At 43.7% G+C, this 15919-nt stretch overlaps 1 protein-coding gene across 3 annotated transcripts in view; it reads right to left on the bottom strand.

Moving 5' to 3' along the window:
- The window catches only part of LOC137621627 (cell division cycle-associated protein 7-like), a 42655-nt gene that overhangs the window by 3345 nt on the left and 23391 nt on the right, over positions 1–15919 (bottom strand). For all 3 annotated transcript variants that reach the window (XM_068352082.1, XM_068352084.1, XM_068352083.1), the window contains exons 3-5: positions 12608–12768; positions 1681–1867; positions 397–647 (exon numbers count right to left, since the gene is read on the bottom strand). In XM_068352082.1, coding sequence (XP_068208183.1) covers positions 397–647; positions 1681–1867; positions 12608–12768 — 599 coding nt within the window. The remainder of the gene's footprint in view (positions 1–396; positions 648–1680; positions 1868–12607; positions 12769–15919) is intronic.

Genomic DNA, 15919 nt, shown 5'->3' with positions numbered 1-15919 from the left:
ACTAAAATACCCTCACCAAAATTACTCTTTAAAAATGGCCCAATCAAGTAATAAAAGTTGCTGTGAGAGTGGTTGGTTGTGTGAGAAAGAGATCGCTAACCTGCAATGCTAATCCTTGGGGGGGGGGGAGAGAGAGAGAGAGAGAGAGAGAGAGAGAGAGAGAGAGAGAGAGAGAGAGAGAGGAGAGAGAGAGAGAGAGAGAGAGAGAGAGAGAGAGAGAGCACTAACCTGTACTGATGACATACATACCAATACATTGGTTGTGTGAGAAAGAGATCACTAACTGCAATGCTAATCCTTTGGTTGAGAGAGAGAGAGAGAGAGAGAGGAGAGAGAGAGAGAGAGAGAGAGAGAGAGAGAGAGAGAGAGAGAGAGAGAGAGAGAGAGAGAGCTTACCTGCACTGATGGCAAGTAGTACCACTACTTTGGTTGTATATTTTTGTTCCACTTCGATCAGCAATATTTCTGAGGTCTTTCTCAGTGATGTCTTCCGGCATCGTTATGTTGACATTGGGATCAAACTGACTATTCCCTTTCCTTGGGATAGGATTTCTTGTGCCCTCCAAACTCATTCTCTTGACTGGCGAGTAATGAAACGATGAGGACAAGTTTCTGGAGGCCTCTTTAATCCGCTGAGCATCCATGTCCTAAAACAATAAGTAAATTTTTGACCAGACTTATATTGTACTGGTTGATCTTGAATCATCATACATCATCATCATATACCAAGGCACTTCCCTAAATTTTGGGGAATAGCAGACAACAAACTAATGAAAACAAAGGGGACCTTTCCTCTCTAAGTTCCTCCCAGCCTGACAAGGGACTCAACTGAGTTCAGCTGGTACTGCTACGGTGCCACAGCCCACCCTACCCCGTTATCCACCACAGATGAAGCGTCATAACGCTGAATCCCCTACTGTGGTCATCCAAGGCGACCGGAGGAGGCAGCAGGGCCTACCGGAACTGCGTCACAATCGCTTGCCATTCATTCCTATTTCTAGCACGCTCTCTTGCCTCTCTCACATGAATCATATAAAAGCAAAATATATTTCTTAATAACAATTAAAAAAAAATCTAAACTTTAAGGTTAAGTAAATACTTTAAGATGGACTTCGGTATAATTTGGAAGTCTAGGGGAACTGCATCTCTATGCAATGCATTGGGAAGGATTTGGCTTGGAATTTCTGATTACCTATTATATACTGTATTAAAGTAGTCTGCAAATCATGCCGTAGTCTATGTCCTCTTAACAGGTGTTAACCAGCCTATATAAACAGCTGTTTATACTTATTTTGGATAAATATAAAACTGTATGGTTTTTCTGTATCAATTGTAAGCATGTTTTGTATTTCTATGTACCAACTTTCAAGGCAAGAAAAGGAAATTCTTCTAGATACCGTATTTAGTAGCAAGCGAGGTTGGTATCTTTGCTGGCAATTCTGAAAGTCATCTGTACTTGGCTTAATGTCTAACTCATTAAATGTTTACAGACATTTTCTTCAGAATTTCAGTACGGAGTTACTTCATTTACAGCAACAGATTAGATGTATATTTAACATATTCATCAGTATTCTAAGTACAAAATTCTTTTGAGTACATTTCTAAATATTCAAATACAAAATTCTTGAAATAGATACAAAATTTAGATCAAGAAAAAAATCGCCAACACCCTCAACTTACGTCAACATAGCAAGTTACTTCATCGTCTGAATCTTCCTCTTGGGTATGTTCTTTTCGCACGGAGTCGAGCTTTCCAAAGCGAAATTTGAGGTAAATTGGCTTTGCCTCCTCTTCATCCTCATCATCTAATTGCTGCCAGTCAGATGGTGAACTAGCAATTGACGAACTCACGCTACCCCTCCTTGACCTAATGAGAAATCCAGGCAAAAGATTAGAATAGTGTTTTAGTTTCTCAACAGCTTCACAAAACATTAAGTAATTTCCAATGCAAAACTGCTCTATCACAACTTCCTATAAAATTTTTGGTCAACCCAAATAGGGGTAGACAGACATGCCTACATATCTGAATTGCTATTTACAGTCCGTTGCATGAGCATAACTGAAGAATGGCGTATCACATAGTTAAAGTGAATAAAAAATGAAAGATACAGTATTTGGTAGACACTAGTTACCACTAACACTAAAAATCTTATTTAATTTGTACACAAAACTGAGTCATTCAATGAGGTTACTTCTGGTTTTGTTTTCTAAGGCCAGACAAAAAAAATTCAGCTAGGTAGCTCCTGCGAATGACAGATTATGCTTGTTTCAAGCGCTAACTCACAACTCTCTTCTAGTCCGACTTGAGTGGTGGTTGAGGCAGGTCCTTTGGTAAATGACTCAGGTTTGTATACATACATACATACATATACCAAAGGCACTTCCCCCAATTTTGGGGGGTTTGTATAGTTAGGAAAAATACAAATCATATAAAATTTGTAGTTTATTTTTATTCGGATACAAACTTCCGAGTCATTTAATAGGGAATCTTCCTTAAGGTAGGAGGAAGTCTCTGTGAGGTAGGAGGTCCCCCCTTTACTCCCAAAGATTCAATTACTATAGTAATAGCAAGAGATTAAAGTGAATTATTTGTGAACACTGAAGCCAGCTTGTACGAGGCAGGGCCTTCTGTTGTCTTCCGAAGAGCTTTATCAGGGTGAAGTGATATGAACATCAAGTGGCTTGTAATATTGATATATATAATATCTCAGCCAAACAAACATAAGGCATTCTTATCTGCATTAGGGAGATTTTAACTGAGGGCTTCGAGTTCGAGAAAGTCTATGCTCTTAGGTCTGAAAACCTTGCTCAAGTCTGAGCAATAGCCTTTCACTACGAAGACAGAGATTACTTCTCAATGAAAGTGCACGAGGAAATCGGCAATCAATTGCAGAAATGCTCTGACCGAATAAGTATCTCTTTTATAACATCCATAGCACATGGCCACACTTCCCTTGACAGAGTTCCACAAGATCCTGGCATGTACCTAGAAATCTATAAATCAATGCTTCGTGAAGTCTTTTGTTCCGAGGAGATACTAGATAGTTGCCAACCGTGAAGGTCATGGGAAGCTACTGAATTGTGGTACCTATGAAGGTAGGGCTGACACGAGGGCAAACCATAAGGATAGTTCTCTTGGTACCTTAACAAGGAGCATCAGCAGATCTGATTGCCATTCGGCGTATGACCACTTGGTAGACATCAGGGTCACCCCGAGACCCAATGTTGTCAAGTCTGTTGAATAATCGGCAAATTAAGCAGAAGGGTAGAAAAGATACACATCAATGTTGTCCCAGGGATGTTGAAAGTCTTCCTCGAATGCTGCTGATGAATCTGGAAAGTGCACAGAACACTGGAAGATATTAGTTCAACTGATCAATGAACAGGTTGATAGATGGTGAACTCCAAGATAATCCAAAGAGCAAGAAGCATTTCAGCCACACAAGGATGTAGGGACCATTCCAATTCTACCACCTGCAACCTGGCAATCGAGTGTGAACGCTAGAAAAATGATATTTTAATTATAAAATAAATTTTTGAATATACTTACCCGGTGAATATATAGCTGCAACTCTGTTGCTCGACAGACAAAAAACTGTACAAAAAAAAAACCTCGCCAGCGATCGCTATACAGGTTGCGGGTGTGCCCACCAGCGCCAGCTGTCGGCCAGATACCAAGCTCCATGTAAACAAAGACTCAATTTTCTCCTCGTCCCACTGCGTCTCTATTGGGGAGGAAGGGAGGGTCATTTAATTTATATATTCACCGGGTAAGTATATTCAAAAATTTATTTTATAATTAAAATATCATTTTTAAATATTTAACTTAGCCGGTGAATATATAGCTGATTCACACCCAGGATGGTGGGTAGAGACCAGTAAAATATGTTTACATTTTATGAGCTAAGAGTTTTTATTTCATTTTAGAAGTTATCAAAATAACAAAAACAAAATAAATAGGTACCTGGTAAGGAAGTCGACTTGTACGATTACTCTGCCTTATAAGTACGTCTTCCTTACGGAGCCTCGCGATCCTCTTAGGATGCTGATAGACCCCTAGGAGCTGAAGTATCAAGGGCTGCAACCCATACAACAGGACCTCATCAAACCCCTAATCTGGGCGCTCTCAAGAAATGACTTTGACCACCCGCCAAATCAACCAGGATGCGAAAGGCTTCTTAGCCTTCCGGACAACCCATAAAAACAACGTTAAAAACATTTCAAGAGACAGATTAAAAGGATATGGAATTAGGGAATTGTAGTGGTTGAGCCCTCACCCACTACTGCACTCGCTGCTACGAATGGTCCCAGTGTGTAGCAGTTCTCGTAAAGAGACTGGACATCCTTTAGATAAAAAGACGCGAACACTGACTTGCTTCTCCAATAGGTTGCGTCCATTATACTTCGCAGAGATCTATTTTGCTTAAAGGCCACGGAAGTTGCTACAGCTCTAACTTCGTGCGTCTTCACCTTAAGCAAAGCTTGGTCTTCCTCACGCATATGTGAATGAGCTTCTCGTATTAACAATCAGATAAAGTATGATAAAGCATTCTTTGACATAGGCAAAGATGGTTTCTTAACAGAACACCATAAAGCTTCAGATTGGCCTCGTAAAGGTTTGGTACGCTTTAAATAGAACTTAAGAGCTCTAACAGGGCATAAGACTCTTTCTAGTTCATTGCCTACGATCTCCGATAAGCTGGGAATATCGAAAGATTTAGGCCAAGGCCGAGAAGGCAGCTCATTTTTGGCTAGAAAACCAAGTTGCAGCGAACAGGTGGCTTTTTCTGACGAAAATCCGATGTTCTTGCTGAAGGCATGAATCTCACTGACTCTTTTAGCCGAGGCTAAGCATACCAGGAAAAGTCTTTAGAGTGAGATCTTTCAGGGAGGCTGATTGTAACGGCTCAAACCTGTCTGACATGAGGAATCTTAGTACCACGTCTAAATTCCATCCAGGGGTAGCCAAACGACGCTCCTTGGTGGTCTCAAAAGACTTAAGGAGATCTTGAAGATCTTTACTGTTGGAAAGATCTAAGCCTCTATGCCGGAAGACTGATGCCAACATGCTTCTGTAGCCCTTGATAGTGGGAGCTGAAAGGGATCGTCCTTTTCTCAGGTATAAGAGAAAATCAGCTATTTGAGCTACAGAGGTACTGGTCGAGGATACAGAAACTGACTTGCACCAGTCTCGGAAGAATTCCCACTTCGACTGGTAGACTCTAATGGTGGACGCTCTCCTTGCTCTAGCAATCGCACTGGCTGCCTCCTTCGAAAAGCCTCTAGCTCTCGAGTCTTTCGATAGTCTGAAGGCAGTCAGACGAAGAGCGAGGAGGCTTTGGTGTACCTTCTTTACGTGAGGCTGACGTAGAAGGTCCACCCTTAGAGGAAGACTTCTGGGAACGTCTAATAGCCATCGAAGTACCTCGGTGAACCATTCTCTCGCGGGCCAGAGGGGAGCAACTAACGTCAACCTTGTCCCTTCGTGAGAGGCGAACTTCTGCAGTACCTTGTTGACAATCTTGAACGGTGGGAATGCATAGAGATCCAGATGTGACCAATCTAGGAGGAAGGCATCTATATGTATTGCTGCTGGGTCCGGGACTGGGGAGCAATAGATTGGAAGCCTCTTGGTCAGCGAGGTTGCAAAGAGATCTATGGTTGGTTGGCCCCAAGTGGCCCAAAGTCTCTTGCACACATCCTTGTGGAGGGTCCATTCTGTTGGAATTACTTGCCCTTTCCGACTGAGACAATCTGCTATGACATTCAAGTTGCCTTGGATGAACCTCGTTACTAGGGAGATGTCTTGACCTTTTGACCAGATGAGCAGGTCCCTTGCGATCTCGTACAACGTCAGTGAGTGGGTACCTCCTTGTTTGGAGATGTACGCCAAGGCCGTGGTGTTGTCCGAGTTTACTTCCACCACTTTGCCTCGAAGCTTTTCAAGGCCAGATGAACTGCCAACAGCTCCTTGCAGTTGATATGCATGCTCCTCTGACTCGAGTTCCACAGACCTGAGCATTCCCGACCGTCCAGTGTCGCGCCCCAGCCCAAGTCCGAGAAGAGAACGTGGTGGGGAGTCTGAACAGCCAGGAGAAGACCCTCTCTTAGGTTGATATTGTCCTTCCACCAAGTCAGACAAGACTTTATCTTTCCGGAAATCGGGATAGAGACCGCTTCTAGCGTCTTGTCCTTTTTCCAGTGAAAAGCCAGATGGTATTGAAGAGGACGGAGGTGTAGTCTTCCTAGTGATACAAACTGTTCCAGGGATGACAGCGTCCCCACCAGACTCATCCACAGCCTGACTGAGCAGCGTTCCTTCTTCAGAATCTTCTGGATGGATAGCAGGGCTTGATCTATTCTGGGGGCTGATCGTCTTGTTGTTCAGCAACGTCCTCATCAGATAGTTCCTCATCCGAAAACTGATGAGGAAACGGCAACGGAGTGGGCAACGTCTGGCTCGCTGAGTCCGGTCGCACTGGTGCATGCGTGACGGAGCCGGACGCAACGTCATGGAACTGCTGCACAGCCTGTGAACTGTCAACAACCATGGGTGTGCGAGGAAGCACAGCGTCCACCCGAGACTGTCTAGACCGTCTGGGTTGTGCAGTCAACACCATACCAGGTTGCTGAGGTTGACGCACCGCGTCACAACAAGTCACCTCTGCTGGTTGTTGAACGTCCTGAACGTCAACAACCACCTCCGAGCGTCGCTTAACGTCAACGTGCGGCTGGCAACAAACACTGGGTCGCATCGGTGGAGGAACCACCTCAACTGGTAGACGCGAGAAGGTTACCTCAGCGTCAACAGGACGCACAACCGACCGGTTGGAAGGTTGTTGGCCAGAAGGTTCGGCAGCAACCTTCTCCGCATTAAAGTCCTCTATCAAGGATGCAAGCTTGGACTGCATGTCTTGCAGCAAAGCACATTTAGGGTCTACGGGAGCAGGTGCGGCAACAGACGGGGTTAGCGACTGAGGCGGTACCGCTTTCCATCCCTGAAAGCCTTGTTTATGCATGACATAATTGTACAGCAAAACTTCAAAGGCTCGAAAACAGCTGTGAAGTTGACCTGTAAAAAACTTGGAGCGTCTCCTGGCCAGGCGCCAGGGAGAGTCTACGAGATTTGAGAAGTCTATCTGGGCAGAGGCATGAACTCCCAAGCCGAGAACTTCTCTCGTGTCATATCAGACTCTCGCTCTATAAGCCAGTTTAAAAGAAGGGAAAGCAAAGGCTGTATCCCCCAAACTCCTCCTGGTGATAAACCAGTCGCCTAGCCAACGTAAAGCTCTCTAGGAGAGCGAGAGAGCACTAGCTTATAAACAATGGCTTCGAAGTAGCTAGGCCTAGTGTAAGCTCTGACGTCTAGGCGAACGAGGAGCAGCAGTTACAAAAAGATCCGGACAAAGATCCTTAAAAAAATCATCATGATTTAATTAAAGTCCATAGAGGGCTAAGCAGCTTTAGGCTCCTCTCCGTCTGACAGAGTCCTCAAGGGAATATCAGTAGGAGGGGGAACAGCAACTTCCTCATCTACAGGAACCTTGTCCGATAAAAGCTGAGTCTCAAGCAAGGGAGAGACTTACCGTGGTGGCAATGCTTTACAAGCAGAGTCCACACGCACTGGTGCATTAGTAGCGGACCAAGACGCAACGTCATGTAACTGCTTGACAGTCTGTGAACTGTCAACAACTGAACTGTCAACAACAACAGGTGCGTGAGGACGCACAGCGTCCATTCGAGACTGCTTTGACTGCCTAGACTGAGCAGTCAAAACAACTCTAGAATGCGGAGGTTGACGCACAGCGTCAAAACAAGTCAACTCCGATTGTTAGCGAACGTCCTGAACGTCAACAGGAGCATCAGCAAGTGGCCTAACGTCCAAATGTGGCTGAAAATCCACACGAGACCGCATCGAGTGTGGTTCTAAACAACCTGACTGACGTGACTAAGCTACGCCAACGTCAACAGTAAGCACTAAGGAACGTTAGGTTGGCTGAAAGCCAGGATATCGATGAGATAAACGGCTAGACTCAACGGACTAATCGGCAGAATAGTCTTCCATAAGGGAGGCAAGCATATTCTGCATGTCTTGCCGTATTATTATTATTATTATTATTTGCTAAGCTACAACCCTAGCTGGAAAAGCAAAATGCTATAAGCCCAGGGGCCCCAACAGGGAAAATAGCCCAGTAAGGAAAGGAAAGAAGGAAAAATAAAATATTTTAAGAAGAGTAACATTAAAATAAATATTTCCTATATAAACTATGAAAACTTTAACAAAACAAGAGGAAGAGAAATTAAATAGAATAGTGTGCCTGATTGTACCCTCAAGCAAGAGAACTCTAACCCAAGACAGTGGAAGACCATGGTACAGAGGCTATGGCACTACCCAAGACTAGAGAACAATGGTTTGATTTTGGAGTGTCCTTCTCCTAGAAGAGCTGCTTACCATAGCTAAAGAGTCTCTTCTACCCTTACTAAGAGGAAAGTAGCCACAGAACAAATACAGTGCAGTAGTTAACCCCTTGAGCGAAGAAGAATTGTTTAGTAACCTCAGTGTTGTCAGGTGTGTGAGGACAGAGGAGAATCTGTTAAGAATAGGCCAGACTATTCGGCGTATGTGTAGGCAAAGAGAAAGAACCGTAACCAAAGAGAAGGATCCAACGTAGTACTGTCTGGCCAGTCAAAGGACCCCATAACTCTCTGGCGGTAGTATTTCAACGGGCGGATCTTTTTGTACAACCCATTAAGGATCAACGGAAATGGTTGTGGTAAGAGACGAGGGTAACGTCTGTGACCGCAACACTTTGCCAACAAAAAAGACTCACGGAGTCTGTGTTACGCTTTTGTTAGGCGGCGAGCAGTTTTCCGAGACTGCATAGGGTCAGAGCTGTCCTAATGGCTGCAAGCAGGACGCTGGACCTGTCCTGAAAGGACTGACTTTCGCTTAAGGGCTTCGAAACCTTATTACAGGTTTCTTATGCGAAAAGCCTTCGGATGACGAGGAGAAAAAACGTCTCTCTCGCCTTATGGTAGGGGAGATCTTGGTAAGATACACCCGATACCATAGAGGGAAACGTCTGTTCGTTGATCAAGGCCTCTCGAACCCATAAGTCGTTCGACATTACTTCTCCCCTGGTTTTGGGAGCTTGCAAGAGGTCCCGGACTAGGTGAACGACAGGCACGAACAGACGAACCCTCGGACGCAACACTGTAACACTTAGCGCAATATCACTTTATCACTTCGATTTTCTGTTTTGCACTTATTTCACTGAAATCGAAACTTTTACTGATTTCTACCTGAAGCACGCAATTCTACCCTCATCAAAAGGTAGTAATTGCAAAATCAGTCGTACAATGCAAGCTCATTAATACCAGCAAAAAACAGAAAACATATTTTAAGATAAAAAAATCAGTGGCTGGGGAAGAGACTAAACACTAGATCATTCAAAACTACGTTTTCAATCTCTAACCGCACATAGCCTGGGGACGAGAATAAAAAACTAAAAACGTTTTATCCTTTCTCCCCGTACCGAGACTAGGGACGAGAGCAACTCAAGAACAACGTTACCCGCTTGAACGGAACGTTTTCTCTCCTCTCTCTCCCTCCGTCTCTATCTCTCTCTCTCTTTCTCTCTTGATTTCGCACCTAAGAGAAGAGCCCAATTACATTTCGTCAAAAACATGTTATTTAACCAAAGGAAAAAACTGAAAGGTTTTTCAATTAAAAAGTTCCTTTAAAATAGAATTTAAAACATTTAAGCTTTGAAAGAAGAATGAACAAAACGTCAGAATCGATTTACTCTTTCTGCAAAGTGAAACCGTGATACTCTCTCTCGTAACGATAGAGCGCAAACTGCGTAGTATAAATAAACTAAACGTTAGTTCATCTTTGAAAATAGTACGAAGACTATTCAAAGAAATTCTTTCATAAAATATTTATTAAAAATATTCATTTAAAAGGTTTTAAATCATTAGCTCTTTAAAAGCTATTTACGATTGCAAAGGGCTCAACGTTGTTTAACTTCGGTTTCCAAGATAGGACCGCCTACTCTCAGGAAAGGTCGCATATAAACAAAACATTAAAATTTATTTTTTATGTTTATTATAAATGGAAAGTTAATCGAAGAGGCCTAATAAAGGCGGAGAGATATAAAATATATAGAGGAAAATCTATAATTAATTTATAACGTGATAAGATAATTACTAAAAGGCTAAACACACTTCCGTCTAAGGGAAGGGTCGGCCATTTAAGAGTCAAAGAAAGTCCATGCTCTCTTTGTCACCAAAAATTAAATCTATCCAAAACGAGTTCAAGATTTAAGATGAAGAAAAAACACCTGCACTGCGAAAGCTCAAACCAGAATAAAGTACTTCACCAAAGATGATGGGAAAAACTCCAGGTTTCAACAGCGAGTAAAGTACGTCTTGTCGACACGTCGACAGAGAGAAAATTGAGTCTTTGTTTACATGGAGCTTGGTATCTGGCCGACAGCTGGCGCTGGTGGGCACACCCGCAACCTGTATAGCGATCGCTGGCGAGTTTTTTTTTGTAGTTTTTTGTCTGTCGAGCAACAGAGTTGCAGCTATATATTCACCGGCTAAGTTAAATATTTAAAATTTCTCTTGCCTGGCATGAACATCGCTGACTACTCTTGCGTGTTGTCAACTGCCCAAGTATGTACCTACTTAGCCAACTAGCAGTCAGTGAAACCATGATCCGTTGACATAAGTCATGACGGTAGTGTTTTCGCTCATTAACGCTACATTGTGTTATATCAAACTCTGTTAAAAAGCCAGGAGTGCTACTTCCATTTCCGGAAATGTCGAGTTCCTCAGGTGCTTGCCCCATCCCTTCCGGGTCGAATCTAGCTCTCAAACACATTAGCTTCTTTAGTGTCTGTAACCTTACCATCCTTGCAAGCTAACGATGGGGGGTTTAGGGGAGCCTATAGGTCTACCTGCCGAGTCATCAGCAGCCATTACCTAGTCATGGCTTATGTGGAGTGCTGGGTGCTGATCATATGATATATGGTCAGTCTCTAGGGCACTGTCCTGCTTGCTAGGGCAATGTCACTCCCTTGCCTCTGCCAATCATGAGCAGCCTTTAAACTTTTAAAAAACACATTCATATCCACTCTAGATGCTAATTCATTTCTTAAATGCCTTCTCATCCTCGACTACTTCGTCTCTTTCGTCATTACACTATTAAAGAATAACGGGTGTATATTCATGTAGGAACAAATAACATTTTTCTTTTGAGTAGATAGAAAAGGACTTTACATCACAAGTCAACACAAATTTTTCCTTGTACTAATTGACAGTTCTTGATCCTTCCTTATTCTTATTCTGTTTAGCACTAATTGACAGTTCTTGATCCTTCCTTATTCTTATTCTGTTTAGTCTTGTATTACACTATATTGGGAATATCTAACAACCATAATTCCACTATAAAGTATAATAAAGTGCAAGTTTCTGACTATATATTACAAATTTTAAGTAATTTGTATTTTTCCTAACAGTACTTGCCTCGAACTACTTTCTTACGAGTATCTGGGATCTCCTCCCAAACAACCAGAATTTTGTGTAGTTTACCCTACTCCCGTTTTCTATGCGGGGTAACCTTTGGTGAAGTGATACGCGCTCAGGTCTCGAGCTCCAGTAAGTTTTCTGGTCGCGTCGCGATAACATCTCGACGCTCTCTCCTTACCCAGTGCGACCCTTTGTGTTTCACGCGGTCCCATTGTGTTCATTCCATACCTTTTCCCTCTGTGTTCGTCGTGTAAGGGCAGCTTAGGTTCTCCTACAGCCACGTGTCCGGAGTGCGAGTCCTGGAATGAGGTGCAGTGGGTGCGCTACGGCACCAAGAAGAAGGCGTCCAAGAGGTCACCTAGGAAGCCGAGCCTCTCCCCTACTACCCAGAGTAGGGGACGAGGTAAGTCAGTTGCGGGGAAAAGGCTCATTGGTCTTCCCCAGGAGTTTGAGATTTCAGCTAGTGGGGATGTTTGTCGGTCCAGGCAAGTGGGGGGCCTGAGGGAGAGACGGGAGTGTGTTCGAAGGACGGAGTCCTGGTGCCAGCGGGGCCTGTCTCTTCCGATGATCCTATGTGGGGAAAGGCTGCTGCAGCCACTTCCCCCGCTTCATGGGCCTGTATTTCAGGTACGTCTGCAGCCGGGGGAGATACCGAGGAGGAGGACTCACCATCATCGGATCCCCTCGCATGGGTGCCGCTGAGGACGCCCTTCAGGTCGCCCATGAGACTGGAGGAAGAGTTCGAGGTACCCCGTGTTGGAACAAATATATATTTGTTTCAGGGAGGTGGGCAATGTCTAGGTTAAGTAAGAGAAGTGTTACCCACTCCAATATCCTTACCTAGTCAATTCACAGTGCTTAGTTTCCACGCATTAACCACAATTTTCCAGGACGTCAACTTTCTTGCTTATCAAACTGTTCTGGTCATGCTTACCTCTCCCCAGTAGTTATACCCTGGTGAGAGGGGGGGGGGGTGCATGCATGCATATCTACCTAAATATCTAGACGTCATTTTTGATGGATTGGGTATAATAGTGAATAATAAAAAACCAGTTAAAAAGTAAAATGTTACCTTGTTCGAGGTGGAGAATGATATGGCTGGAACCGACGAGATGTTCTTCCACTTCTGGCCGGCCATTTAGTGGGTTCCGACAACCTCTTTGGTTTTGGAGCAGGTTTCGGGATTGAAATCGTCGATTTAAAATCATTGAAATCTTTCATGAGGGCATCAATCTAGAAAAAAAGGTCGAGATGAAAATAGCTAAAACGAGAAAGGAAAATAGCTTATATCATGCGTAATACTCGTCAAAAATCTTGGCATACCCATATTTTACATAGCAATCAATAAAAAATATAGAAAAATTTCAGATCGTTAAAGCAACTAGTAATTTTCCCAACTACACAAACCTTCCTCTTTTAATAGGAATAATAGGTAAACCTAGTTTCTGGTGGGTTGAAGGTAGGCCCTACCATGTGGGTAAACCTTAACCTAGGACTTGAGGGGTGGTTGGGGCAAGCGGTGCAACTTGAAGGACTAGGTTTTGAATGCTCTTCCAATATGTGATCTACCAAAAGTCTGCGATCTACCAATCTATGACAGTGACCTGCTATGTATGGCATGTGATCTACGAGTAGATCGTGCGGAGCAAAAAAATTGTAAGTATTAATAAATATCAGCGAAATAAAGACCTACAGGATGGGCGAGCGCAGCTCTATGTGTACCCCTTCCCAGTGCATAGGAGCAGTGGTCTTTTGTTCTTTGAGAGCAAACTGAGCCATGGAAGAGCAAAAAACAGCTCGGTATATCACACACTGGAATTAAAACAGCTCAGTAGATCACACAATGGAATGAAAACAACGCGGTAGATCACACAATGGAATGAAAACAGCTCGGTAGATTACACAATGGAATGAAAACAACTCGGTAGATCACACAATGGAATGAAAATGACATTCGTAGATAATTTGTATTTTTCCTAACTATACAAACCTTAGCTATTTAATAGGGGTATTATTTTCGGTGGAGCTGAAATGACGAGCCATTAAAATTTAACGAGGGTTTACTACCCACACTGCTAGTTAGTGGGGGTAGGGTAGGGTAGCTTGCTAATGCCCCCCCCCCCCTCACACACACACCTGTGCTTGAACTCACTTTGCTTAGAGGTAAGACTTCAAGGGGGATAGGGCTGGCGGGCAAGTTGGTTAAATAGCTAAGGTTTGTGTAGGTACATGAAAAGACACATTTCACATGTACCAGTATTGTCATGATTATTATTATTGTATGTATAATTTACTGCATTATCATGATTACCATTATTGTACGTACTATTAACTGTATTATGTACTTTCAACCATTATTTCAGATGTTGCATATCATTAGATTAATTTCTGTAATGTCATTGATATGATATGGCAACATTGAGTCAGCATTGGCAACACTTATCTGTTGTGTTGCCATGATGCAGTCTGTTCGTCTTCGTCCCCTTAGCTGATAAGTTATCTTTCCTCGTGTCCCACGTATCTTATGTATTTACTCTAATAGACATTGAGAACCTACTTTTTAAGTTGTATCCTTGCCCCACCAATCAAGGTTAAGGAAGTTATCAACACGTACATGGCGCAGTGAACTTACAGTGTCGTATTATGAGAACTTTTTTTTAAGACGTGGACAATGGGAACCAGCCGACGCCATTAATGGACTCTCAGTTCAGATGTGAATTAGTTGTAATTCGATTTACTCATACTTCATGTGCAGTGTAGTGATGCAAGTTACCAGTGAAGTGTTGTGCGGTGCATTGTGCTTTATAGTGCCCTCTTTTTTACGTCCCAGTGTTTTTGCTGTGCTATTTCAAGAAGCAAGCAAATAGTGTGTTGGGACTCAGTCGGAGCATGCGTGACCACACCCAGACTCATTCATCGTCACGGGGTGACTGCCTGAGGCAGAGTTGCTGCTCCCCTCAACCCACAGAGTCGCTGGCGGACGTATTCATGCACATGCGCACACACTTGCTTGCATTAAACTTTTCTTATTATTAGTGTTTTAAAACAGTTCGTGTTGTTTTTTATAACTTTGTTGGAACTGTATTTTTACCCACTGCACATCGAAAGTAATAATGGCCTCGAATGATATACTTGCTGAACAGTTAGAAGAGCCCACAGAAGAGGGACCATTCAGCGATGTGGGTGCCCACAGTGTCGATGCCGCCCACGCCCACAGTGTTGGGGGAGTGTTGGAGAGAGCTGCCTCTCCCTCCCCACCACTCTTGAGTCCCCACTACTACCCCCCGTCTGCCTCTCAAGCTACCGGGACTGATTTCCTCGCTTTAATTCGTTTTTTAGAGGAATCTCGCTTGTATGAGGATGAAAGAAGAAGAAGGGAAGACGAAGCAAGAAGACAAGAAAGACAACGTGAAGAAGAAAGAAGAAGGGAACAAGAAGCAATTCGCCTAAGAGAGGATGATCTTAGAAGAGAAGAAGAAAATGCAAGATTTACAGCTCTCATTCAAACTCTTGCCCCGATCATCCATTCTCATCCAGGCAACCATACGCCTGGCACAGAGGTGAATTCTAACTCCAATCAACCTGCCCTTCCACCTCCACAGAAGGCAACAGCCCAAACGCCACCTCCACTGAAGGCAGATGCAACATTCCAAATGTTCAGGGAATGGAGACGCCGGTGGGATGACTATGCTGTTATGGTGGATCTTTCTAAGCTTCCACGTGAAAAACAAATGATCCAGATGAGGATGTGTTTAACCCTCGAAACACAGCGTGTTTTAGAACACACACTGCAGATTTCTCCCTCTACAGATAAGTCTGTAGACGAAGTCCTAGATGCTCTACAGTTGCACATTAAGGAACTAAGGAATGAAGTCCTTCGCCGAAGAGAGTTGCTTAGCTGTAAGCAAATGGAAGGAGAATCTTTTGCTGATTTCTACGTGAGACTTCGACGCATCGCAGAAGAAGTTGATTTGTGCCCAGGTAATGCCGCTGCATGTGAAGAGACCCAGCTGAAAATTATTATCTTGATGGGCATTCGAGATGCAGAGTTGGTTCAGAAGTTGATTGCCTTGGACGCCAACTCTCCTCTTCAAGATTTCGTCACAACCTGTCGATCATATGAGGCAGCTAAAACTGCAACTTCTGCCATACGTGGCCCACCCAGCCAGTTGTGTGCCATTTCAGCCTACAGGAGAAGCAAGAAATCAAGCGGGAAGCCTCCACCTTCGCCGAAGTCCTCTAAGCCTGCCGTTTTATGCCAGTCTTGTGCCCGTCAGCACGAACCTGATAAATGCCCTGCTGCCAACAGTACCTGCAAAAACTGTGACCGTGTTGGCCATTGGTCCAGGACGTTGAAGTGTCCTGCCAGCAAAGTCCAGTGCCG

The sequence above is a fragment of the Palaemon carinicauda genome, chromosome 28 (assembly GCF_036898095.1).
Source record: "Palaemon carinicauda isolate YSFRI2023 chromosome 28, ASM3689809v2, whole genome shotgun sequence".
Classification (NCBI taxonomy): Eukaryota; Metazoa; Arthropoda; class Malacostraca; order Decapoda; family Palaemonidae; genus Palaemon; species Palaemon carinicauda.
Note: the sequence above shows the minus strand (reverse complement) of the source record. Positions and strands in the feature narration are given on the sequence as shown.